Source organism: Camelus dromedarius, chromosome 8 (genome assembly GCF_036321535.1).
Source record: "Camelus dromedarius isolate mCamDro1 chromosome 8, mCamDro1.pat, whole genome shotgun sequence".
NCBI lineage: Eukaryota > Metazoa > Chordata > Mammalia > Artiodactyla > Camelidae > Camelus > Camelus dromedarius.
Window position 1 is genome coordinate 48,643,910 of NC_087443.1, and position 22,206 is coordinate 48,666,115.

Here is a 22,206-nt window from a genome sequence, read left to right on the forward strand (position 1 = left end):
TTCTGAGCAACAATGCTGCTTGTTGAAAATCATTGCAAAACAGGACTAGAAAATGAATAGCTACAATTTCCCCCTATTAACTGGGAGTAGCAAAGCATAGAAAGAATATTGGTAATTTAAACTTACCATAATTTTGTATCTGGTTTCTCAAATAGTTCTGGGGATTTCAAACCAGATTTGATGGGTGAGAAGCATTCCTAATGTTAAAATCCTAGGATGTGTCAGGACACTGGAAGAGAAGTTCTATCACTGCAGAATAACTCTCTTAGCATGGTATAATAGAGAACGTAAAATAGCAGGTCACCTGCATTGTTGTTGTGTGGTTCGTGAAGTTCTACCCATCAATGGAAACACAGCTTAAACAATTCAGTTTTGCTTTGAAATGCTGGGGAATAATGTAATGGTTAGCTCCTTTCGAGCAAAGGTATCTTTCAGTCTGAGTAGCTTGTGATCTGTACAGCCTCCACATTGAAGAAAGGTTGAAGGGACTGCTGTTGAAGCACGGCTCACTCCAACTCTGTCCACACACATGGACCCCTCCTCTGCTGGCTTCTTCTACTGCAGTGAAAAACAAATAAGCACTAAATCAATAACTGGCAAAGGAAAGATGAAATAGCAGGGCAGTGAGATACTAGAGTTAAAACTTTTTTGGCCTTAGGCACAAAGTGAGCTGCTTAATATAGTTGTGAGATAATAGATAGCTATGAAAAACTGGACATTTGTCAGTTAATATCTCAGATATTAAGTGATGAAGCTGGAATTTAAAAAAACAGAAAAGTCCAAATGTAGAAACCATGTTTTTACTATTTTCATCCATATTTAGAGAACCTACCCTTTTCCTCACAGAATCTAGCTTTTTCCTTTATCATTACTTCACCAGAAAGCCATCTTCTTTAGTTTAAAATATAGTAGATAGCTATAACTTAAAATATTGTGTAAGTCAACATGCAATTTTAAGAGTGGAATGACTTGAATATTATAAAAGTCCTATGAATAATCTGGCAAAAATAACCTATCCTATTCTTTTTTTTCTTTTTTATTGATATATTTATTTTATAATATGATATTTTTAAATTAAAGTATAGTTGATGTATATGTTACAGGTATACAATATAGTAATTCACAATTTTAAAGGTCCTATTCCATTCATAGTTATTATAAAATATTGGCCATATTCTCCATGTAGTACAATACATCCTTGTAGCTTATCTTAAACCTGATAGTTTGTACCTCTTAATCCTCCACCTCCATCTTGTCCCTCTCCCTTCCCTCTCCCTTCCCTCTCCCCACTCGTTACCACTAGTTCCTTTTCTATATCTATGAGTCTGTTTCTTTTCTGTTATATTCACTAGTTTGTTGTATTTCTTTAGATTCCACATGTAAGTGATATCTTATAGTATTTGTCTTTCTGTCTGTCTTATTTCACTTAGCATAATGCTCTCCAAGTCCATCCATGCTGTACACCAGAAACTAACACAACATTTTAAATGAACTGTACTTCAATTACAGAGCAACCAACCAACCAACCAACGAACCCATAGTGTAGTGGACTAATTAGAAAACTTAAGACAAGTTAGAATAATGTAGAACAATAGAGTTCAACCATTTCCTCTTTTGCTCTGAAAAACAGAACAGATAATGTTCACTTCTGTATAAAATTGCACAACCACTAGCAATTCAAGTCTTCCATTCTCAGCATGATCCTCAGAGCCATCCAACCTTTCACTTGATTTCCATTCCTCTCAATTGCAAATCATTTTCCATTAAGTTCCTATCTCTCTCAATCCCAAATCTAAGCTATTTCCACATTCACAAGACTTAATTCTCATTCCTCCAGCTCTTCAGACAATCTTGACTCTGTGTCACTTAAGAAAATGAGGGCACTAGGCTTGAAATCCATGAATTCTCTGCTGCTAGACCAAATTTATCCATATGTGCACCCATCCTTATAATCTTTCCTCAGAAGATTAGGTATCCTCTCCTTCTGGTCCAAATCAAATTCTCTTGGTTCCATCCTCTTACCTCTCTCAAAGGAAGTAGAACCATTAATCTATTCTGTGTTGTGGCAGATTTGTCAAATACATTGCTATCATGCCTACAACCTCTTATGAGGGAAGACAATCCACCCCACGGTCTTTGCAAAGGAGCAGCCATGTTTTGTGTCATGCAAACCTCTGTGTACTAACTGATTGGATAAGGCAGGCAGCCATTTCAAGGGGCAGCCAATTTATAGGCTGGTCAGAGAATTAAGAAGTGGCCTGGCATGAAAACTTTTCAAAAAAGTGCTCACTGCTTTAAGAATGAGAGACCTATTTTAAGTGAGATGAGTGGATTTTTATTATTAGTAAAGTTATAAAATAATCTTTGATGCATGCCTTGTCTGTGAAAGTCACTCACTTAATATAAAAGTTTATAATGTATGGTTGTTAGAAAACTAAGTATCTCAGTACAGGAATAATAATGACATTGAACATTATTAATGACACAAATTATCACTTAGAGCAGCCTATAATTATATGGGGTTATATCATCTCTGATTCTCATAACAGTCCTGTGATGTAGGTATTCTAAATTCCTAACTTTCAGATAAGAAAACAAAAGGTTCAGGGAACTTGGGTAACTTTTCAAAGTCACTCAGTTAATGCGTGGCTGAGTTACAGTCTGGATTTAACGCTTATGAACTTTGTCTTCTTTATATCTGGCTTTTCCCTAGCCCAAACCACTAATGCATTGCTTAATTTTATCATTTATCACCTTGGCTTGACACCAGAGTGACTGGAGTTGCTTTATATTAAGTATTTAAACAGCATAAATTAACAGATGAATAATTAGAGAAATGAAAATGAAATCAGGCTAGGGGCAAATTTAGTGCATAAGAATGTTTGCTAGATTTTGTATGTAGTTAGAGAGGGCCTCTAAAGACTGTTTCACTAGGAAGGAGTGATGCCTTTAGGAAGACTTGGTAGCTCCTGAGGACTCAGATTGGGCATGAGAGGTGATCATTATTAACCACATATATAAAATAAAATAGTGAGATATATCTGACATAAATGCTTGCTGAATGAACTCAGCAATACTACCAAGTACCTCAGCATATAAAATATATGGTGAGCAAGTCCATAAAGGGTAGGTGTTCATTAACTATTAATTTGAGCAAAATTCTGTGAAAATATGACTGATTATTCAGTGAATCACTGACCATCAATGAATATTCAGGCATTGACATTCCACAAAATGGCATATCAAAAAAGAACATATCCTAAAGATGGTTACCTGCCACAGAACATCTTAAAACTTGCAGCATTCAAGTTGGAATCTCTTCTTGGCCTTGTATCATTTTCTTCACTGGTAAACAGATGTACACTTCTCTGGACCAGAGGAGCACTTTTACGGAGAAAAAGAATAAAGATGGAGATGGATTTGCCACAAGCAATTCGATAATGTCTTTGAAGGAAAAGCTACACTTAAAAAACATGGTCCAAACGTCCTTCAATTTGGATCACCATATGACTTCTTTAATGCTTATTCTTTTCCCAACTGGCCCATAAATTGGAGTTCAAGTGGAGAAACCAAGGTATTGTCAGATTTATGATTTCAGGGATCCAAAATTCTGAGCAATAACTTATGTTATGAAAAACTTTGCTGCTGATTTGAGTATGTAATTAAGAGGGAGGAGAGCTTGAACCCGGTGTGGTGGTAAATACAGAGCATGTTTGCTTCAAGTAGCAGATTAGCTCACACTTAATAATGGAGAAAATGTGTTGGGCCATGACTCAATGTGCTCAGGTTATCACGATTGCTATGTCTCTACTCTAAGCCTTTGATGTCAACAAGCACAGTACTTTGGGGCGCTGTCTCGCTTATGTCAGCTTTGCTAGTCCGGGTCAAGATACTATCAAAGGTTCAGAAACTAAATTTCCTGGAGAACTGAGCCTCTTCCTGATTCTTCTCCGCCCTGTGGTATAAGGTTTATTTCCAAACTCTAAAGTGCCCCAAACCGTGGGCTTCAGAAGGTATGCTGCGGCAGGGCTCAAGATCTGCATTTTCAACCATCGTCTCAGGTGAATTTGATGCGACTGATTCAAACTACATTTTGAAAAACAGAGTGGGATGGGGTAAGGATGATGATACAGAGTCAGCTGTTCAAAGGTGTCCTGGTTCGGCAACTTTGGAGGCTAAGGCTTAGTCCATTCACAACCTAGGAGATTAAAAGAGCGCGGGAGTCGTTGTGTCAGTTCCTGAGGCTCCCGCAACAAGGAAACTCGCCCACGCTCGGGGCGAGGCGACACCGGCTCCACCTAAACCACAAGTCTCTGAAACTCCTCAGGGATTTCTGCCAGCTTCACCTGACCCCACAGGTCCACTGGGCTCCTCGCAGCTTCTCGCCACATCCACTGCGCTCGGCCGCGCGCTACCGCCTCCTCACGACCCGAGTGCTGGGGGCACCGGCCGGAAGCGCCTCCGAGCCCGCCCCCTGCCCACCGGAGCCGGAAGTCGGCGACCCAGTCGGCACGTCGCCCTCCGCGGGCCGCAGCGCACCATGCTCCGCGGCCACGGCCGCCTCCTCAGGGTTACCGCAGCACCCGTCGCGGCCCTGGCTGTGGCGCTGGTCTCGTCGCTCTCTCGCTGCTCCCTCCTGGAGCCGGAGGACCCTGTGGTGTCGGCGCTCAGCCCCTACTTCGGCACGAAGACTCGCTACGAGGATGCCAACCCTGGGCTGCTGCCGAACCCAGAGGCGCCGCGGCGGGATCCCGAGCTGCTGGAGGAGACCTGCACTCCCGTGCAGCTGGTCGCCCTCATCCGCCACGGCACCCGCTACCCTACGGCCAAACAAATCCGCAAGCTGCGGCAGCTGCATGGGCTGCTGCAGGCCCGCAGGCCGGGGGATGACGGAACCCGCGCTGCGGGCGGTCGCAGCCTGGGCGCCGCGTTGGCCAATTGGCCGCTGTGGTACGCGGACTGGATGGACGGGCAGCTAGTGGAGAAGGGGCGGCAGGACATGAGACAGCTGGCGCTGCGCCTGGCCTCCCTTTTCCCGGCCCTCTTCAGCCGCGAGAACTACGGCCGTCTGCAGCTAGTCACCAGCTCCAAGCACCGCTGCGTGGACAGCGGCGCTGCCTTCCTGCAGGGCCTGTGGCAGCACTACCACCCGGGGGTGCCGCCACCCGACGTCGCAGGTGACCGCCCCGGCCGCCTGGCCAGTGCCTACCCAGGTCCTCGACTTCCCCGACCCCAGCCTTTCCTCACTTCCCTTTCTTCCCAGTTCCCATCCCTCGGGCCCCCATCTCTTGGAATGTTCAGGGCTTGGGTATCTCCTCTCTCCTCTTACATAGACGTTCATTCACTCATTCATCACCTTTGAATTTGGCACCTTCTACGTGCAGGACCCTGTAGTAGAGGTTGGGGGATCCAGGAGCGAAGGAAACAGGCAGGTCAGGTTCTGATCACCCATTCCCAAGTTGAATTGCCCCCTCTGAGCACCAACCCCTCCCTTTCCTCCCTGTCTGGCAGCTAGTTCCACAGCTGGGCGCACTTTTTTCTTTATACAGTCTCGGACTTTTTTCCTCAGGCTTTTGAGTTTGGTTTGGTTTTGGGTTTGGTTTTGGTTTTCACTGAACAACTTTTCCAGATACTGGTTCTAGACCTACAACCTATTTTAGGAAGCTTCTCAGACTTTCTTTACTGTTCTGCCTTTTCCGTGTTTTGGTAGAGTTACTTTCCTTGTAGCTGTGGACTATGGTCATGAGCAAAGCTTTACTGATTTATTCCATTCCTTATACTTTCGCAAAATTTGAGAGATCATCTAGAGATCATCTAGTGGGGCCCTTTTATTTCACAGGTGAAGAAGCTGAGCCCAGGAATATGCCTTGCTGATTGTCCTTTCTTAGTTTGAGGACTAGGGGCAGGCCCAGAATCCAAGTCTTCTGTTTGCCCCCTGAATGAAGCTTTTTCCTCCGAAAATGTTTTAATAGTCACAGATAATAATAATAGCAAGCACTCAGTGCCTACTGTGTGTTAGGCATGCCTAACATTGATTTCACTAAATCCTTAGAACAGCTCTCTGAGGTTGATAGTATTTTCCCTCTTTTTTTTTTTTAACAGATGAGGAGATAGAGACACTAAATAATTTGCCTAAAATAGCTAGGTATGGACCCAGGAAATCTGATTTAGAACTTGGCCTCTTAACCATTACACTACGTAGCTTCCATTTGTCCTGTAACTTAAGGATAAGGATAAAAACACAACATTTTTGTGCCAGAGAGACGAACAAGTGTTAATACTTTCTTGATCAATTTTAAGGTCAGAGTTAAGTGAGACCATTTAGCTTTAAAAGGCCCAAGTGAAAAATAAATTAGTAGACTGGTTTGTCATTTCTCCAGTAGCATCCTCTTTTAAGCAGTTTAGCCATCTCCAAGGGTTTCTTCTATTGACTCTGTGTCATGTTATTGCTCTGTGGGTAACTCGGTTGGCTGACTTATGTTTAGTCACATGTTGAATCATGCTTTTTAATTATAGCTGGACTTTTCCCATTAATATGAGTGAAAATTCCCCACAAATCTGTTAAATTAACTAAATGTTGAAAGCAGAACATATTTCAGTATAGTAATGTGTATATATACATATATATAGTGTTACCAAAGAGGGGCTGGCTGGCTGCTGGATCTCCTGGGATGAATGAATTTTTGCCCTTAGATGGCGTTGTGAGAATTGGCATTTGCCTCAAAGTGCAAAGCCATGGATCAAAATAGTTCAGGATAAGCCACCCTCACCATTTTCAGTCTCAGAGATTAAACCTTTTGCTTAGCTGCTTCATTATTATCTACAGACAATTGTTTTGCCTGTTGTGTACAACTGGGCTTTAGAGGGAAGCCACTGAATTAGATTTTGTATTTTTACAGAAACAGAACAATGCCTTTGTTTCTGTTTAAAAACAGCAGTAATGAGATAATAACAAGGATGAATTATCCAGATCCACTTAGGAAATCCTATTTTGAGGCCACAGAAAAAGATGACAAAGATTACATATTTTCCTGGTCAAGATGTTTTCTTAAAAATTGTAATCCAGTTGCCAATTAAAGTGGGCAGAATTATTCATTTCAGGATCTCTTGAAATGGGTACACACACACACACACATCCAAAGCACAAAGGTATAACTAGATTTAATTTTCTCATTTTATATTCAGAAATAGTATACTATTTTCATGGTAAATTATTGGAGGAATGATGGTTGAAATCTGTGTATTTTAAATATGACTCCCAGAAAACTTAAAAGGCACTTCAATAGTTGAAGCTTGATTATGAATGCTTTTCTAGTACATATTTGTTGCTGAATTGGGGAAATAATGTAACATATAATATTCTAAATAGAAAGTTATATGAGAGCTCTAGTTAGAAAATAAACCGAGTCAGAAGCATCTAGCACAATGAAATACAGAAGACTTGAAACGTTAATGTATTTTGTGCTGTTGTCAGTAGTTTTTTATCCAAAACAGCCTTTTTTAAATTAACACAGGGTTGGGAAAGTTGAGAAATAAAATACTCTACTTAGACTTTGACTTAGAGTAGTCAAACAGATTTCTATTAATTACCCTGTAATTAGAAATTTTGCTAATTTTTAGTTTGCTTTCTCAAATTTTCTGTGCCTGACGGGAACAGTAATTTACAATACATTTTGCACTTTTTATGACTTTCACGTCTAGTTATTTTTCTTTTCTTTAGGAAAACATTTATTTCAGTTACCTTTATTTCATAGTGTAGTATTGCTATAACATTTTATTTTTGATATTCTCTGTTTCTTCGGTCTTTTTTAGCATATCCTCTCGTGAATTAACAGTCATTATAGATGGGGAATAGTTTTGCCTTATGTCTTTTGAGCAGTGTGTACTTATTTCAGACATACCAATGAATAAATAGGTTTTTAGTGTTCCCTTTCACACTTGAAACAGAATTTTCAATAATTTGAAATTGTCGTTCATGTCAGTGGATATATATACACACATACATATATACACACTCAATATTTTTTTCTCTTTCAGACATGGAGTGTGGGCCTCCAAGAATTAATGATAAACTAATGAGGTTCTTTGATTATTGTGAGAAGTTTTTAACTCAAGTAGAAAAGAATGCTACGGCTCTTTATCATGTAGAAGCCTTCAAAACTGGACCAGAAATGCAGAACATTTTAAACAAAGTTGCAGCTACTTTACAAGTGCCAGTCAACAATTTAAGTGCAGGTAATGTGCCTATTATCTTGCATTTGAACTCTGAAATAGTTTAAATGGTTTCTGAACTCTGAAAATGAAAAAATATGGAAGCATAAATTACTCCTTTTTAAAGGCCACAATTGATTTTACATTAAGAAAATAATGTGTTCTAGGTCAAGAAAAGTCTACATCTCAAGCTTACTATTTTTAGGTTCAGATTCTTCTTTGAGTTTTATGTAAATTAATACACAAGAATCTTGCTGTATCCTGAAATTTTTTTTTTTTTTGAGGACAGGATTATATAAAGCTTCAATTCTAGGCATTATTTATAAAACAAAGATTATCTTTTTGAATTATCTCCTTATAAAGTGATACAAATGGAAAATCATATGAATTCTTTAGCTTTTGAAGCAGTTGAGAAGTACATGTTAATGTTTTGAGAGGGGTTAAGTTTTAGAAAAGTAATGAGTTTTTTTGTTTTCGTTTTTGTTTTAGAATTTTACACGTAGAGGTGCTGAGACAATGAGCAGTCATGTCTGTCATTAAATATGTAGTGGATGGGTTGACTGCAATTTATCATGCAACCTGGGACCCTTTTTAGGGTGAAAGGAGACACTATTCGTAATTATGCTAGGAAAGCAGGGCACATGGTCACCTAGCAGTTGGAAATTAAGAAAAAATAATAAGATTTTTCCTGTTTTCTAGGAGTTTATAATCCACACAGCAGATATTGACAAATATACATACAGAGTATGATTTCATTATATTGTGAATAAATTTCCAAAGACTAGAAGTGGGAGATGCTGGGAAAAAATTAAGACTAGAATCTGTCAGTCATGGAGTCTGAATGCTTAATAAGGATCAAAAAAAGTGAGGATGCCTAGACTCGCATTCAAAATTGAGTTTTTTCTCTTTCCTCAATTGGCTTTATATTTGGGTCATCTGCAGAGCTTTAAAAATTATTTTATTTGGGAAGTAATTCAAGTATATAGATAATAATAAAGGCTAATATAATGAATATATGTATATCCACAGCTTAGTTTTATCAAATTTTCGCATTATACTTCAGTTAGTTGCTTTAAATAAATTGAGGGCTCTTGGTCCCTCCCCAGGATCTCAGTCCTTTCCTTTTTTTCTCAGAGGTAACCACTATCATGAATTGAGCATCTAAGTCATCCCATGCCAGTTTTTATATTTATGTTTATGTTTCTATACCTAAATGGGATATTGTTTTGCAGATTTTTAAACTTTTAGGAATGATATCAAACTATGTTATCTATCTAAAATTTGAATTTAATTCAACTTTGTATTTTTTATTTAATGTGTATTTTTCTAGTCCTACATTTTAAACTTATGTACAGAATTCCATTATATAACTACCAGCATCTAGCCATTATTCTGTTAGTGGGCATTTAAGATTGTTGAGGATTTTTTTTAAAAACTATTTTTAGTTTCTGAATTGAAGATTATTTGTATTTTACTGATGGGTAACTGAGAACAACTTTTTTGGAGCCTATTATAGCCTATTAGTTAAACCTTGTATTTGAACCTTAACTTCGTTATACTATTGACTAACTCTCTGATCGTTGGCAAGTTCCTTAATATCTCTGTGCCATAATTTCTTTCTCTGTAAAGCAGATATATGACTTGTGCTTGCCTCATTGGATTATTACAAGGATTAGATGAGATTAATTCATGCAAAGCATTAGCATTGTACTTGTCAGAGAATAACTGCTCAAAAATATTTTAGCTACTTACTTTTTTTTTGTTTGCTTAGAGAGGTGATGCTGTATGTATTTTCTGTAACTTGTTCTTTCTTAGCAATATATCTGTCTCATTCTTTTAAATTCAGTTTTTATCATAGGATATCTAATTACATTTTAGGTTAATGCTAGTTAAAAATTTATTTAACCCATCGTCAGATTTTACTGGTCAGAATAGCTGGAGCTAATACAATCGAAATTCTTTTTATAGGAAATTACTTTCCTAATGAGGTTTTTCTTAGTTTTTACCTCTTTCTTTTTAATATGTTATTTATTTATTTATTTAAATAGAGGTACTGGGAATCAAACCTAGGACTTCATGCATGCTAAGCATGCACTCTACCACTGAACTATACCCCCACCCCTATACCTCTTTCAAGTAATGCTACAGTGAACATTCTTATAATCTGGTTTTTTGCACTTGAGAGTTAATAAGATAAATAAGGAGCATGAATATTTTCTGACATATACTTCCAAGTTGTTCTCTGAAAGTGTAGAGCAATTTGTATCAACAATATATGAAAATGCTCATTTCCCCCATTTCATCCAACAGTGGATATTATTAGTCATTCTGATTTTAGACCATTTGATGAATGATTTAGCTTTAATTTGCATTTCTTTGGTTACCTGTAAGGTTGAATATCCATTCATACGTTTGTTAGCTATTTCCTTCCTTCTGAGAATTGCCTCTTCATAACCTTGACCATTCTCTATTGAATTATTTTTGTTTTTTCTTACTGATCATAGGTGCCCATTATATGTTGTGGGTGTAGTAATTCTATATCCTTTAATAGTGCTTGATAATGGATAAATCCTTTGCCTGTTTTATGTTGCTAACTTTTTTCCTATTTGTTGCTTATCTTTTAAGTCTTACTTATGGTGCCTTTTATTGTTCAGAAGTTGACATCTTTTCTATACCCATATCTGTCTTTTAATTATGGTTTATGAGTATTTTATTTTGCCTGAGATTTCTCCCTTACCCCAAGATTATTATATTTTCCTATATCTTCCTTTATTTTACTTTTTTTTTTTTTAATGTTTAAATTCTAATTCATCTGAAATATTTTTGACTTTCTGAAAGATTGACCAAGAACTCAGAATGGTCCTAATGGATGGATCAGAGGCATAACTCGTCCTTGACAAATGATTTGTCTAACCTCCTTATTGTGCAGGTGGGAAAATTGAGAGCCAGAGAACTTAGAGTGCCTTGCCCAGGATAATTAGTGGCAGTTAGGTCTCATAGTGTGATTTTTTTTTCTTTCTTTGTTTCTCTCCTTTTTCATCCTTTGTTCCACCTTCCTCCTTACTCTGCCCTTTTTTCTCTACCTTCTGCAGCCTTCTCTCCTCCTTTATATCCTTTTCTGTACTTGCTTCTTCTTAATAATTATAATATGAATTGTTGTGTAGTTAAGAGAACTATTCAAGGAATGTACTTTGTTATTGCTAATTTTCAAGTTGGGGACTAAAACCTTTAATAGATTTATTTCCCCTCCTCCAACCCTCTAAAATTAAAATCAAGTTGCAGTTTATGTAGTAAGTCCTTGGCATTCTGGAGATACTTAGCCTTTGGAAAATTGCACAAAATAGTAACCCACAAATTTTGCCTTTTTTTCCCCCAGATTTAATTCAGGTAGCTTTTTTCACCTGTTCATTTGACCTGGCAATTAAAGGTGTTAAATCTCCTTGGTGTGATGTTTTTGACATAGACGATGCAAAGGTAAGCATTACTTTTGCAGTTTCTTTGCTTTTTTTGTGTGATTTTTGTTGTTGTTATTTAAAGCAGGTTTTCAAAAAGTAAGCAGAGTAGGGAACATTACCTGTCTTTGATTATCTCATAATTTTCCTAACATAAAGAGAGATTAATTGTTCAGGTAGGACCTACCTACTTGTGTAAATAGTTTGGGTTCATAAAACTCTGGAAAACATTCTTCCGTGGTGATTTGATTTCTAGGTCTACCCAGTTAAAAACCTACTTACCTCATCATAAAATTTTACTTCTGGAAAGGATTATAAAGCTAATATAATCCAAATTCTTCTTTTTGTCAGAAGTCAAAGTTCAGAGAGGATGAATGGTTTTCTAAATACCTATTCTTTCATGACAGTTTTCCTAATAAATTGAGTTCTGTGTTCCACCTAGTAATGGCGGTAATTCATCTACAGTTTCTGCCTGCCTACTTTGTATTCCCTTTTTTTCTTCTTCATTCTTGTGGCTTCTTTGTAGACTCTTAGACTCTAAAAAGAGAAGAACAGACAGACTTCCAGTGACTTTAAGGGAGGCAAATTCTGGTCACTTCTGGGATGCTGAGCACCAGAGAGATGGGGTAGGGGAAGGTTAATTAATTGTTTTCTTAAGCATTGAGGATTGTGGTGTTGGATAGAATTCTGGTGGATAGGATTCTGGTAGGATGTATCTGTATGTATGGGTCATTCAGGAATATGGACTTCTGAAACTTTGGAACCTTCAGTATGCTGTATGAAAATCAATTATTAACTTCAGAATTTAACCTCAAATTTTGAAAATAAGTGTACTATTTGCCAGTTAGAAACAGACTTTTAAGCTGAGAGCTAATTTACTTTTAAAGGTAAACAAGTGCTCTACTTTGTTACTCAAAGACCTAAGTGATCAATAACCAGATTAAAGGTAATTTTCCGTGGTATTGGGCCAGTGTGGGAGTAGAGCTTAGTGGGTGAGTTGGAAGAAGGAGAAAGGGCCCTCGATGGATGACTGCTCTAGGATGCGGACACCAGTAGTAATAGGTGTATTGTGTTTCCTCTTTCTGCTCCTGGGTTGCTTCCTACTTTTTCTCTGTCCCAAGTATCCAGTACACTTCTCATCTCCTCTAACTGTCCACAGCTCATCACTTCAGAAACTTCCTGGCCTACCCTCTAAAATGCTCTGTGCTGAGGATGGCCATAAAATATATGTTCTAAATTGGAATACTTCTAAATGTGAAAGGGGAACCATTAATAATTATACTAGTTAAAGATATAAACTGAGACTTATGGTCGCCATTTATGTGTGTCAGAATACCTCACCCCCCTTTTCTCCTTAGCCAGATTGCTCTAGGGAAAAAAGTGAATACACAGAACTGAAGTGATTTTCAGCATTGTGTAAATGACTGATGGGTGTTGGCAGAAGGGAAATTTACTTTTTAACAGAAGAACAACCTATTTGCCCAAGTTACTGTAGTTGTTGGAATATTTGGCATGTGCTCACCTGGCCACCTGCTGTCTACCCTTTTCCTATTTTGAGTAGCTACATCCATGTGGTCCTTGACTTTTAAAGATTGACGACTCTGCTTTTATTTCCATATCTGTTAAAAGATGCAACTAGTAGGTAACTAAGCTTCTATGCTACTTACCTTTTTCTTTTCCTTTTCGGATTACCCTCTTATCTCTTCACTGCTTATGAACTTCTCTTTGATTTTTCCCACAACTTATTTTGAAAAATTTCAAACTGACTGAAGTTGTAAGAATGATAGAATGAATATTCATGTCCTTCTCCTGTATTCACCAGTTGCTACCCTTTTTTGCCACATTTGCTTGTCTTTCCATGTATTAGTTTCCTGTTGCTGCTATATCAAATTACTACAGGCTTAGTCATTTAAAATAACACAAATTTATTACTTTATGGTTCTGGCAGTCAGAGGTCCAAATGAACCTTACAGGGCTAAAGTCAAAGTATCAACAGGGGCCTGTGTTCCTCCTGGAGGTTCTAGAGGAAAATCTATTTCTTGCCTTTTCCAATCTCTGGAGGCCTCCTGCATTCCTTGTATCACTCCGACTATGGCTTCCATGGCTATATCTCCTACTCTGTCCTTCTTGGCTGCTTTTTATAAGGATCCTTTGTGATTATTGGGCCCACCTAGATAGTCTAGGATAATTTTCCATCTTAAGATCCTTAACTTAATCACACGTGCAGATTCCCTTTTGTCATGTAAGATAATATTCATAGGTTCTAGGGATTAGGATGTAGAAATCTTTGAGGGGCATTTATTTTGTCTACCACATATATATAATCTTTTTTTTTTTCTTCATACATCAAGACACTTCATCTTTAAATACTTGGGCATGCATCTAAATAACACACTTCTACATAACGATAGTAAAATATAATTTTATATATGCATGTATAGTATAGTATTGTCCAATATATGGTCAATATTTGCATTTTCACACTTGTCTTAATAAAGTCCTATATTTATAACTATTATTTAGAAAATGCAGAATATAATCAAGAATCATTCATTGCATTTACTTGTCATGTCTTTTTAGTTTCCTTTAATCTGGAAGAGTGTTCCAGCCTTTCTTTTGTCTTTTATACACTGGCGTTTTGCAGGCAACTAACCAGTTTTTTTGCAGAATGTCTTTGTGTCTAACTTTTTACTTAAGGTTAGATTGTGGTTTAAACATTTTTTATAAGAATACTATCTATAGTGCATCTAATCAGAAGAAGTGATGTCAGTTTGTCACATCATTGATGATTATATGTTTGATCATATGATGAAAGTGATGCCTACCAGATTTGTCCATTGTATAAGTACCTTTTTTCCTTTGTAAGTAAAAAATTTCTCATTTAAACGACCATGATTTGAAAATTTGAAGTACATATTTGTTGAATTAATTGAATAAAAACTTCCTTTTTATAGTATAAATAAATAAGTTAGATTCTTCATTTAAAAATACACCATTTTCTTTTGATTTAGATGTTTTCTGTGGGGTTTTTTTTCACTTATTTGATAGAAAATAATTTATGTATCTCTGTTTAGGACTTTTCACTATGAATAGATTTATGTACTGAAGTATTTGTAGATGCAATAAAATGATGTCTGGGATTTGCTTCAAAATAATCCAGTGGTGGTGGTAGGGGCACAACTTAAACAGGATTGGCCAAATGTTGATTATTGTTGAAGTTGGATGATGGATACATAGGGGTTCATTATTTTACTGTACTCTATTTTTTGTATTTGAAATTATTTATTAAAATGTTTTTAAAATTAAAAAATAATAGAAATTTGTGAAATATTGATAATTCTGGAGATTATTAGATATCCAAAACCTTATGAAATGCTGGTCTTCATTCAGCAAATATTGTTTGAGTGCCTGCTTTGTGCCAGGCACTTGTTTGAAACTGATGATACTAACATAAGATAGACATTGTCCTCAAAGAACATAACAAGGAGTGAAAGATAACAAATAAACCATGCCAGACAATAGGATGGCTATAATAGAAGTATATATAAGATATAGTGATACACAAAGGAGGAAGTTGATTAATGACAGTCAGGTGAATCTTTGCAAAAGAAATGACACATGAACTAAGTACATTTCTGTGGGATAGCTTTTTGCAACTTTGTATGTATCTTCTACATATCTAGATTTTTTTTTTTTTGTCTCATCTGGAATCAGTTTTGGTATTTAATATTTTCTTGTAAAAGTCATCCATGTCATCCAGATTTTCAGATTTATTTGTGCAGTTTTGTAAGTTTATCTCATAATTAAAAAACAAATTTTCCTTCTGTATCTGAGATTATTTCCCCATTATTATTACTTACTTGTGTATTTGTGTTTTCTTTGTTAGTTTAGTGTCTACTAACTTATTTTTTCCCAAGAAACAGTTTAACTATATATTTTTGAACTTTATATAATGGAATCACCCAGTATGCATCCAGTTTTTGTTCAACATTATGTTTTTAAGATTTATCTGTGATGCTGCCTGTAGCTACAGATCACTTACTTTCGTTGCTGTATAGTATTCTGTTGTATGAATTATCGTTTTTTTTAATCCATTATCTTGTTGGCAGACATTTGGATTGTTGTCAGTTCGGTGCTATTATGAACATTTGTGTGTGTTTATTGGCATTTCTGAAGGTCTATGTCTGTAGTAGAATTGGTGGATCACAGGATATGCAGAACTTCAGATTTGCTAGATAATGCCGAACTATTTTTGGAACTATTTCAGCTTATCTTTCTGTCTTTATGCTTCTTTCTAAATCTTTTTCTTTTTTTTGACTCTTTTTTTCAAATGATTATTTTCTTAAGTCTTTGGAATTCATAATAGTATGTTTATTTAATTATAGTTTTCATCTGCTCTGTAGCAGAATTTCTAGGGTGAAGTTTTTTTCTGGCTGACTATTTTATCTGTATAGCAGTCTTGTTTTTAATTTGTATGTTTATATTGATTGTTGGCACCTTTTAAATTACTACTCATCTTTGCAGAGTTCAGTTTTTACTTCTCCTCAGGCAGCCAGCTGGGATGAGCAGCTATTCAGAGATAAGTAGTGTTCCTTCCAATTTATAGTTACTCTTCTCTGAGATTCTTTGCAGAATGCTGCCTGTAAAGATGGAATGTAAGTCTGTTTCCTCCTAATGGTGTTGCATAGTGTCAGGGGAGGTTCCCCTTAGACTTCATTCTCATTGTTTCAGGCAAAGGATTGTTGGATTTACTACTGCAAGTGTACCATGTGCTTTGTTTTTGTTTGTCTGTTTGTTTTTTTCTGCTAGTTGAAAAAACTTTTAATTCTTATTTTTTATTGAAGTGTGGTTGATTTACAATGTTAGTTTCATGTGTTCAGCAAAGTGATTCAGTTATACATGTACATATATATATATATTTTCAGACTCTTTTCCATTACATCATAGTCCAAGAACTTAAATATAGTTCCCTGTGCTATACAGTAGGTCCTTATTGTTTATCTATTTTTTTAACATTTTTTATTGATTTATAATCATTTTACAATGTTGTGTCAAATTCCAGTGTAGAGCACAGTTTTTCAGTTATACATGAACATATATATATTCATTGTCACATTTTTTTCTCTGTGAGCTACCATAAGATCTTGTGTATATTTCCCTGTGCTATACAGTATAATCTTGTTTATCTATTCTACAATTTTGAAATCCCAGTCTATCTCTTCCCACCCCCCGCCCCCTTGGCAACCACAAGTTTATATTCTATGTGAGTCTATTTCTCTTTTGTATTTATGCTTTGTTTTTGTTTTTTTTTTTTTTTAGATTCCACATATGAGTGACCTCATATGGTATTTTTCTTTCTCTTTCTGGCTTACTTCACTTAGAATGACATTCTCCAGGAGCATCCATGTTGCTGCAAATGGCGTTATGTTGTCGGTTTTTATGGCTGAGTAGTATTCCATTGTATAAATACACCACATCTTCTTTATCCAGTCATCTATTGATGGACATTTAGGCTGTTTCCATGTCTTGGCTATTGTAAATAATGCTGCTATGAACATTGGGGTGCAGGTGTCTTTTTGAAGTAGGCTTCCTTCTGGATATATGCCCAGGAGTGGGATTCCTGGGTCATATGGTAAGTCTATTCCTAGTCTTTTGAGGAATCTCCATATTGTTTTCCACAGTGGCTGCACCAAACTGCATTCCCACCAGATTTACTACTGCAAATGTACCACATGCTTTGAGGATCTGTCTTCTGCTGGCTTTATCTAAGATGTTTTGTTTGATTTTCACTGCATTTGGCAGTCCTTCCTCATTTATGGTGGTGGCTGAGGGTATAGAGGTCTTTTAATTTCTTTGAAAAGAACTTTTACATTTCTCTTTTCATTCTTCTTTTTTTAGAGTGCCTACTGAGAGAAGAGATCAGATATATCTTTATTCAATTATCTTAAAGCCTGAAGGTCTATATTTTCTAGTTAAGAACACTTTCATTGTTTCATCATAAAGTATGATGTTTGGCATAATCATTAGTAGTTATCCTTATCAGAGTAAAGAAATTTCTGTTTCTTGCTTTCTAAAACCGTCTATTTGTTTATCATTTTTAAAACCAGGACTGTGTGCTAAATTTCTGGCATCTAGGAAAATTCGCTTTTTTTTTTCTTTAATCTTCTAACATAGTAAATTACATTAGTACATTTTCTAATATTGACTCATCCTTGCTTTCCTTCCTTCTTAAGAAAGATTCTTTTATTGACTGATTTTTCTCCTAGTTATGTCACATTTTTTGTTTCTTTATGTGTTTCCAGTAAGTACTTACTAGATACTGGACATTGTGAATGTTATGCTGTTGAATGCCTGGATTTTGTCTTCTAAGTGTTAAATTTTGTTTTATTTTGCAGTTAAGTTAATTGTGGATCAGTCTGATCCTTTTCAAACTTCTTTCTTTCTGAGTTTCATACTCTAGGCCTGAACTTGACAAAACTCAGAAACAAGACTTTGCCATTAAAGTATGACCCTATTGGGGACTGTAATGAAGTCCTGGATGTCTTGGTGTCTGTGGAAGTGCTCTTTACTTAGGCTACATGGAACATGAATCTCTCCCAGCATTGCGATATCTCTGGAATCGTTGAGCTTACAATTCCCACAACCTTCAGCAACAGAATCACGGGGACTGCCCCTGGATTTTTGGAGTTCTCTTTCTGTGTAGCTTCCTTCTCTCTGATACTCTGTTCTGCTAATTCCAACCACTTCACACTTACCAAACTCAATTCTAATTCCTCAACTCAGCAAGACTGCTGGATTCTGCTTGACCTCCCTTTCCCTGTGCACAGTTTGAAAGTGCCTCTCCTTTTTCACTTTTGATACTATTTTTGTTTTATTTCTTCAATAGATTTGGCAGAACTTTATCTAATTCTTTCTGTTTTAATTCCTTTCAACTTTTTTTTAATGTTTACTTTTTCCCTTTCGCTATCTTCTTGATTTAATTGCCTCTTTAATATATGTTTAGTTTTGTTTTTGGTGTATGGCACTGGCCTACCCTTGCTCTTGCTTTTAAACTTTTGGCTTGCACTTAATTTCTCTAGGTGCTCTTCTGGGACAAATGGCTCACAACTGTTGTATAGTCATGTCTTGTATCTCTTTTGGGTTGCAGGTTTTAGTCCTCTAGTTTTAATCTTGATTCAAATGTTACCTGAGTACAAGTTTAGCATTCAGATAAAGGCTACCTTAATCACCAATTCACCAAATCACCTACCTCTCCACAGAAATTAATCACTGCTGTCAGTTTGTTGTGTACTTTTCAACCTTTTTCTATGCTTTATTTACAATTTATATAATTCTTAGAAATTTAAACAGTGTTGTGTGTGTGTGTGTATTTTGGTAATAAATGGTATTTTACTACTGTATTTATTCTTACCCTGCTCTTCTCATTCAGCAATATTTGTAGGAGGTCTGTCCATGTCAGTTCATGTAGATCTATAATGGGGAATGTTACAAATAATTTCACAGTATTCCATAGTATGTGTATACCGTAGTTTATTTAATGATCAACTTACTAAAGAAATTTAGGTATTTCCAGGAACTTTTTATTTTTTTGGCTCCTATAAGCAGTGCTATTCTAAGACATTTTTGTGCATTCTCTCGTGTTCCTTCGTGAATATTACTTTATAAGAAATAGAATTGAATGGGCCTTAGAGATGTGTATTTTTGTGGATTTTGCCCATTTACCCTTGAGAATGTCAATACTAATATACATTCCTTCCAACAGTACCAATTTTCCGTATCTTTGGTCTACTTTTATTACCGTTTTTATCATAGTGATACGTGAGCCAAAATAACTCATTTTCTATTTGGTTTCTGTCTTCCTAAAGTTCTCAAAAATTCTTGATCCACTGTTAGCATCTTTCTGTGCTGTGATGAATATTTTTCAATGTGTATCTTTTTTTCTTTTTTCTGTATATATCTTTGCTATCATTTTAATATAACTTTAGAAGAAAGAGGAAGTGAGCATATGTCTTCAGCCTACTATCCTGAACTGTCATGGATGCTGGATTATTGGCTGTGAGGGCTATGAACTTGCTCTTGGATGCCAGTCTGCACATTCCCACAATTCAAGTTTGTGTCTCAACATAAATCTCTGTGTCATGGACCTTTGGGTCCAACCTTTAAATGCTTGAAATGGCAATTATAAACTCTGTGATTTTGCTATACTTTGTACTGAATGCTGATTAAACAATGTAACCTTTTCTGAAAAACAAATCATTATTAAGTGAGGGAATCTGTTACATGAATAAAAATGTAATGATTTTTGAAATTTTTATCTTTAGGTTTTAGAGTATTTAAATGATCTGAAACAGTATTGGAAAAGAGGATATGGATATACTATTAATAGTCGATCCAGCTGTACCTTGTTTCAGGATATCTTTCAGCACTTGGACAAAGCAATTGAACAGAAAAAAAGGTAAAAACTTAAAAATTTTTTAGTGTATATTCTAAGTGCCCAGTTAAGCTTCTGAAAAATGCTTTATAAAGGGCGATCTAAAAAAATAGTTTTGCTTGTGTTTTTAAAAAATGATTATATTTACAAAAGAATTAGATGACATATGTTATAAAGCATATAAACCCTCAATTCAACCCAAGGAAAACCCAAGTGATTCCATTTTCCTGCCTTCCCTTGCCCGCTTTACTCTCTATCCCCGGTAACTACTATCCTGAATTTGGTGTGTATTATTCCTTTGCCTCTATAAAATAGTTTTTATTATGAATGTTTGTGTGCCCTAACAATATAATTAGTTTTACTTAGAGGGATATGCTGGGCCTTGCTTTTTTTCCTCTTCAACATTACGTTTATAATATTCATCACATTGTTGCATATACAGTAGTTCATTCATTTTACTATAGTACAATTTCAGTAATGCTCAATTTTCAGTAAATAAATACCATTATATATATCATCTCCTCTTGTCAGTGGACATTTGGATAGTTTCTGGGTTTTGCTGTTATAAATAGTGTGATTGTACATGGTTTCTGGTATGAATTTTTTTGTAAGTTTTTATTTTAAATGAGTTTCTTATCAAAAAGCCTTTGTTAACATTCATACATTTCAAAGTAAAAAAAAAAAAAAAGAAAACCTTTTCCTGATTTGAACCTTTGATAGAATCTGAACCCTATTTTATTTGACAAATATACTTCCATGGAAGCATATACATTCACAACTGGAGATGAAAATTACGCTGTAAAGATTGAGACAAAGGCTGAATATGGTGTATTTGTGTTTGCAGTATTGAGTTTTATATACATATAGATAAGAAAGAGAAATTATGTGTACTTGTGGATATGACTTTGGTTTATGGGATTTTCTTGGGTTTGATGGGAGTTAGGGGAGAAAACCAGATTGAGTACAGATGGTCCCTGATTTAGGATAGTTTGACTTAACAATTTTTTGACCTTATGATGGTGCAAAAGTGATACACGTTCAGTAGGAATTGTACTTGAATTTTGATCTTTTCCTTGCCTCGCTGTGTGTGGTATGATAGTCGTTCATGATGATGGGCAGCAGCAGTCAGCTGTGGCTCCCAGTCAGCCACACCATCACCAGCAAAAAACTACTGATACATTTAAAACCATTCTGTACCTATACATCTATTCTGTTCTTCACTTTCAGTACAGTATTCAATAAATGATGTGAGATGTTCAACACTTTATTATAAAGTAGGCTTTGTGTTAAATGATTTTGCCCAACTGTAGACTAATGTAAGTATTCTGAGCACGTTTAAGGTAGGCTAAGCTAAGCAATGGTGTTTGGTAGGTTTTTGAGTTACTGATATTTTGAGTTTAATAATAGGCTTATTTAGATGTAATCCCATTCTAAGTGGAGGAAGATCTATATTTGGTTTCTGCTACCAAACACTTTTGTGGGACAGAATAGTCAAGACAAGTTCCCTCTTTGACATAGGCATTAACTTTTTTCCTACTTAGTTTTCTGAATGGTTTAAAATCCTTAGACTTTATGAGATAACAGACGTTTACTGTTTGTTCATTGTTTGTCCCATTTGAATGTGAGGTATGGCAAACTTAAAAATGTGTCTGAAAGATTCTTAAATAACTTTTGGAAAAATTGCTGTTATAATTTGATACCAGATTTAAAGTTTAAATAAGAAGTTTATCATTGATATTTTAAAATAAGTATTTCTGTACACTGAAAACTATAAAACATTACAGAGAGAAATTAAAAATGACTCAAATAAATGCAAAGATATACTGTCTCTGTGGATTAGAAGACTCAGATTGATCATCTGTAGGCTGAGTGTAATCCCTGTCATAACCCCAGTAGGTCTCTTTGTAGAAACTGAGAAGCTTATTTGACTGCAAATGGGTACCAGGGAAATTTTTAGGGTGATAGATGTGTTCCCAAACTGGATTGTGGAGATTGCACACACAGCTGTTACATTTACTGACATTCGTTTAACTTAACAACTAAAACAGGTGAATTTTTTGATTGTTACATTATACTTCAGTAAAACTTTTTAAACACTGTTGGTATCTAATA

General features: G+C 36.0%; 1 protein-coding gene across 3 annotated transcripts in view; it reads left to right on the top strand.

Moving 5' to 3' along the window:
* The first annotated feature begins 4,507 nt into the window (after positions 1–4,507).
* MINPP1 (multiple inositol-polyphosphate phosphatase 1) overlaps positions 4,508–22,206 on the top strand; it is a 38,963-nt gene continuing 21,264 nt past the window's right edge. The window contains exons 1-4 of one of the 3 annotated variants that reach the window (XM_031461333.2): positions 4,508–5,177; positions 8,038–8,235; positions 11,588–11,685; positions 19,985–20,118. In XM_031461333.2, the coding sequence (XP_031317193.1) occupies positions 4,541–5,177; positions 8,038–8,235; positions 11,588–11,685; positions 19,985–20,118 (1,067 nt within the window). In that variant the 5' untranslated portion in view covers positions 4,508–4,540. Of the gene's footprint in view, positions 5,214–8,037; positions 8,236–11,587; positions 11,686–19,984; positions 20,119–22,206 lie in introns of all 3 variants that reach the window. The other 2 variants (XM_031461332.2, XM_031461334.2) reach the window with 2 other exon arrangements.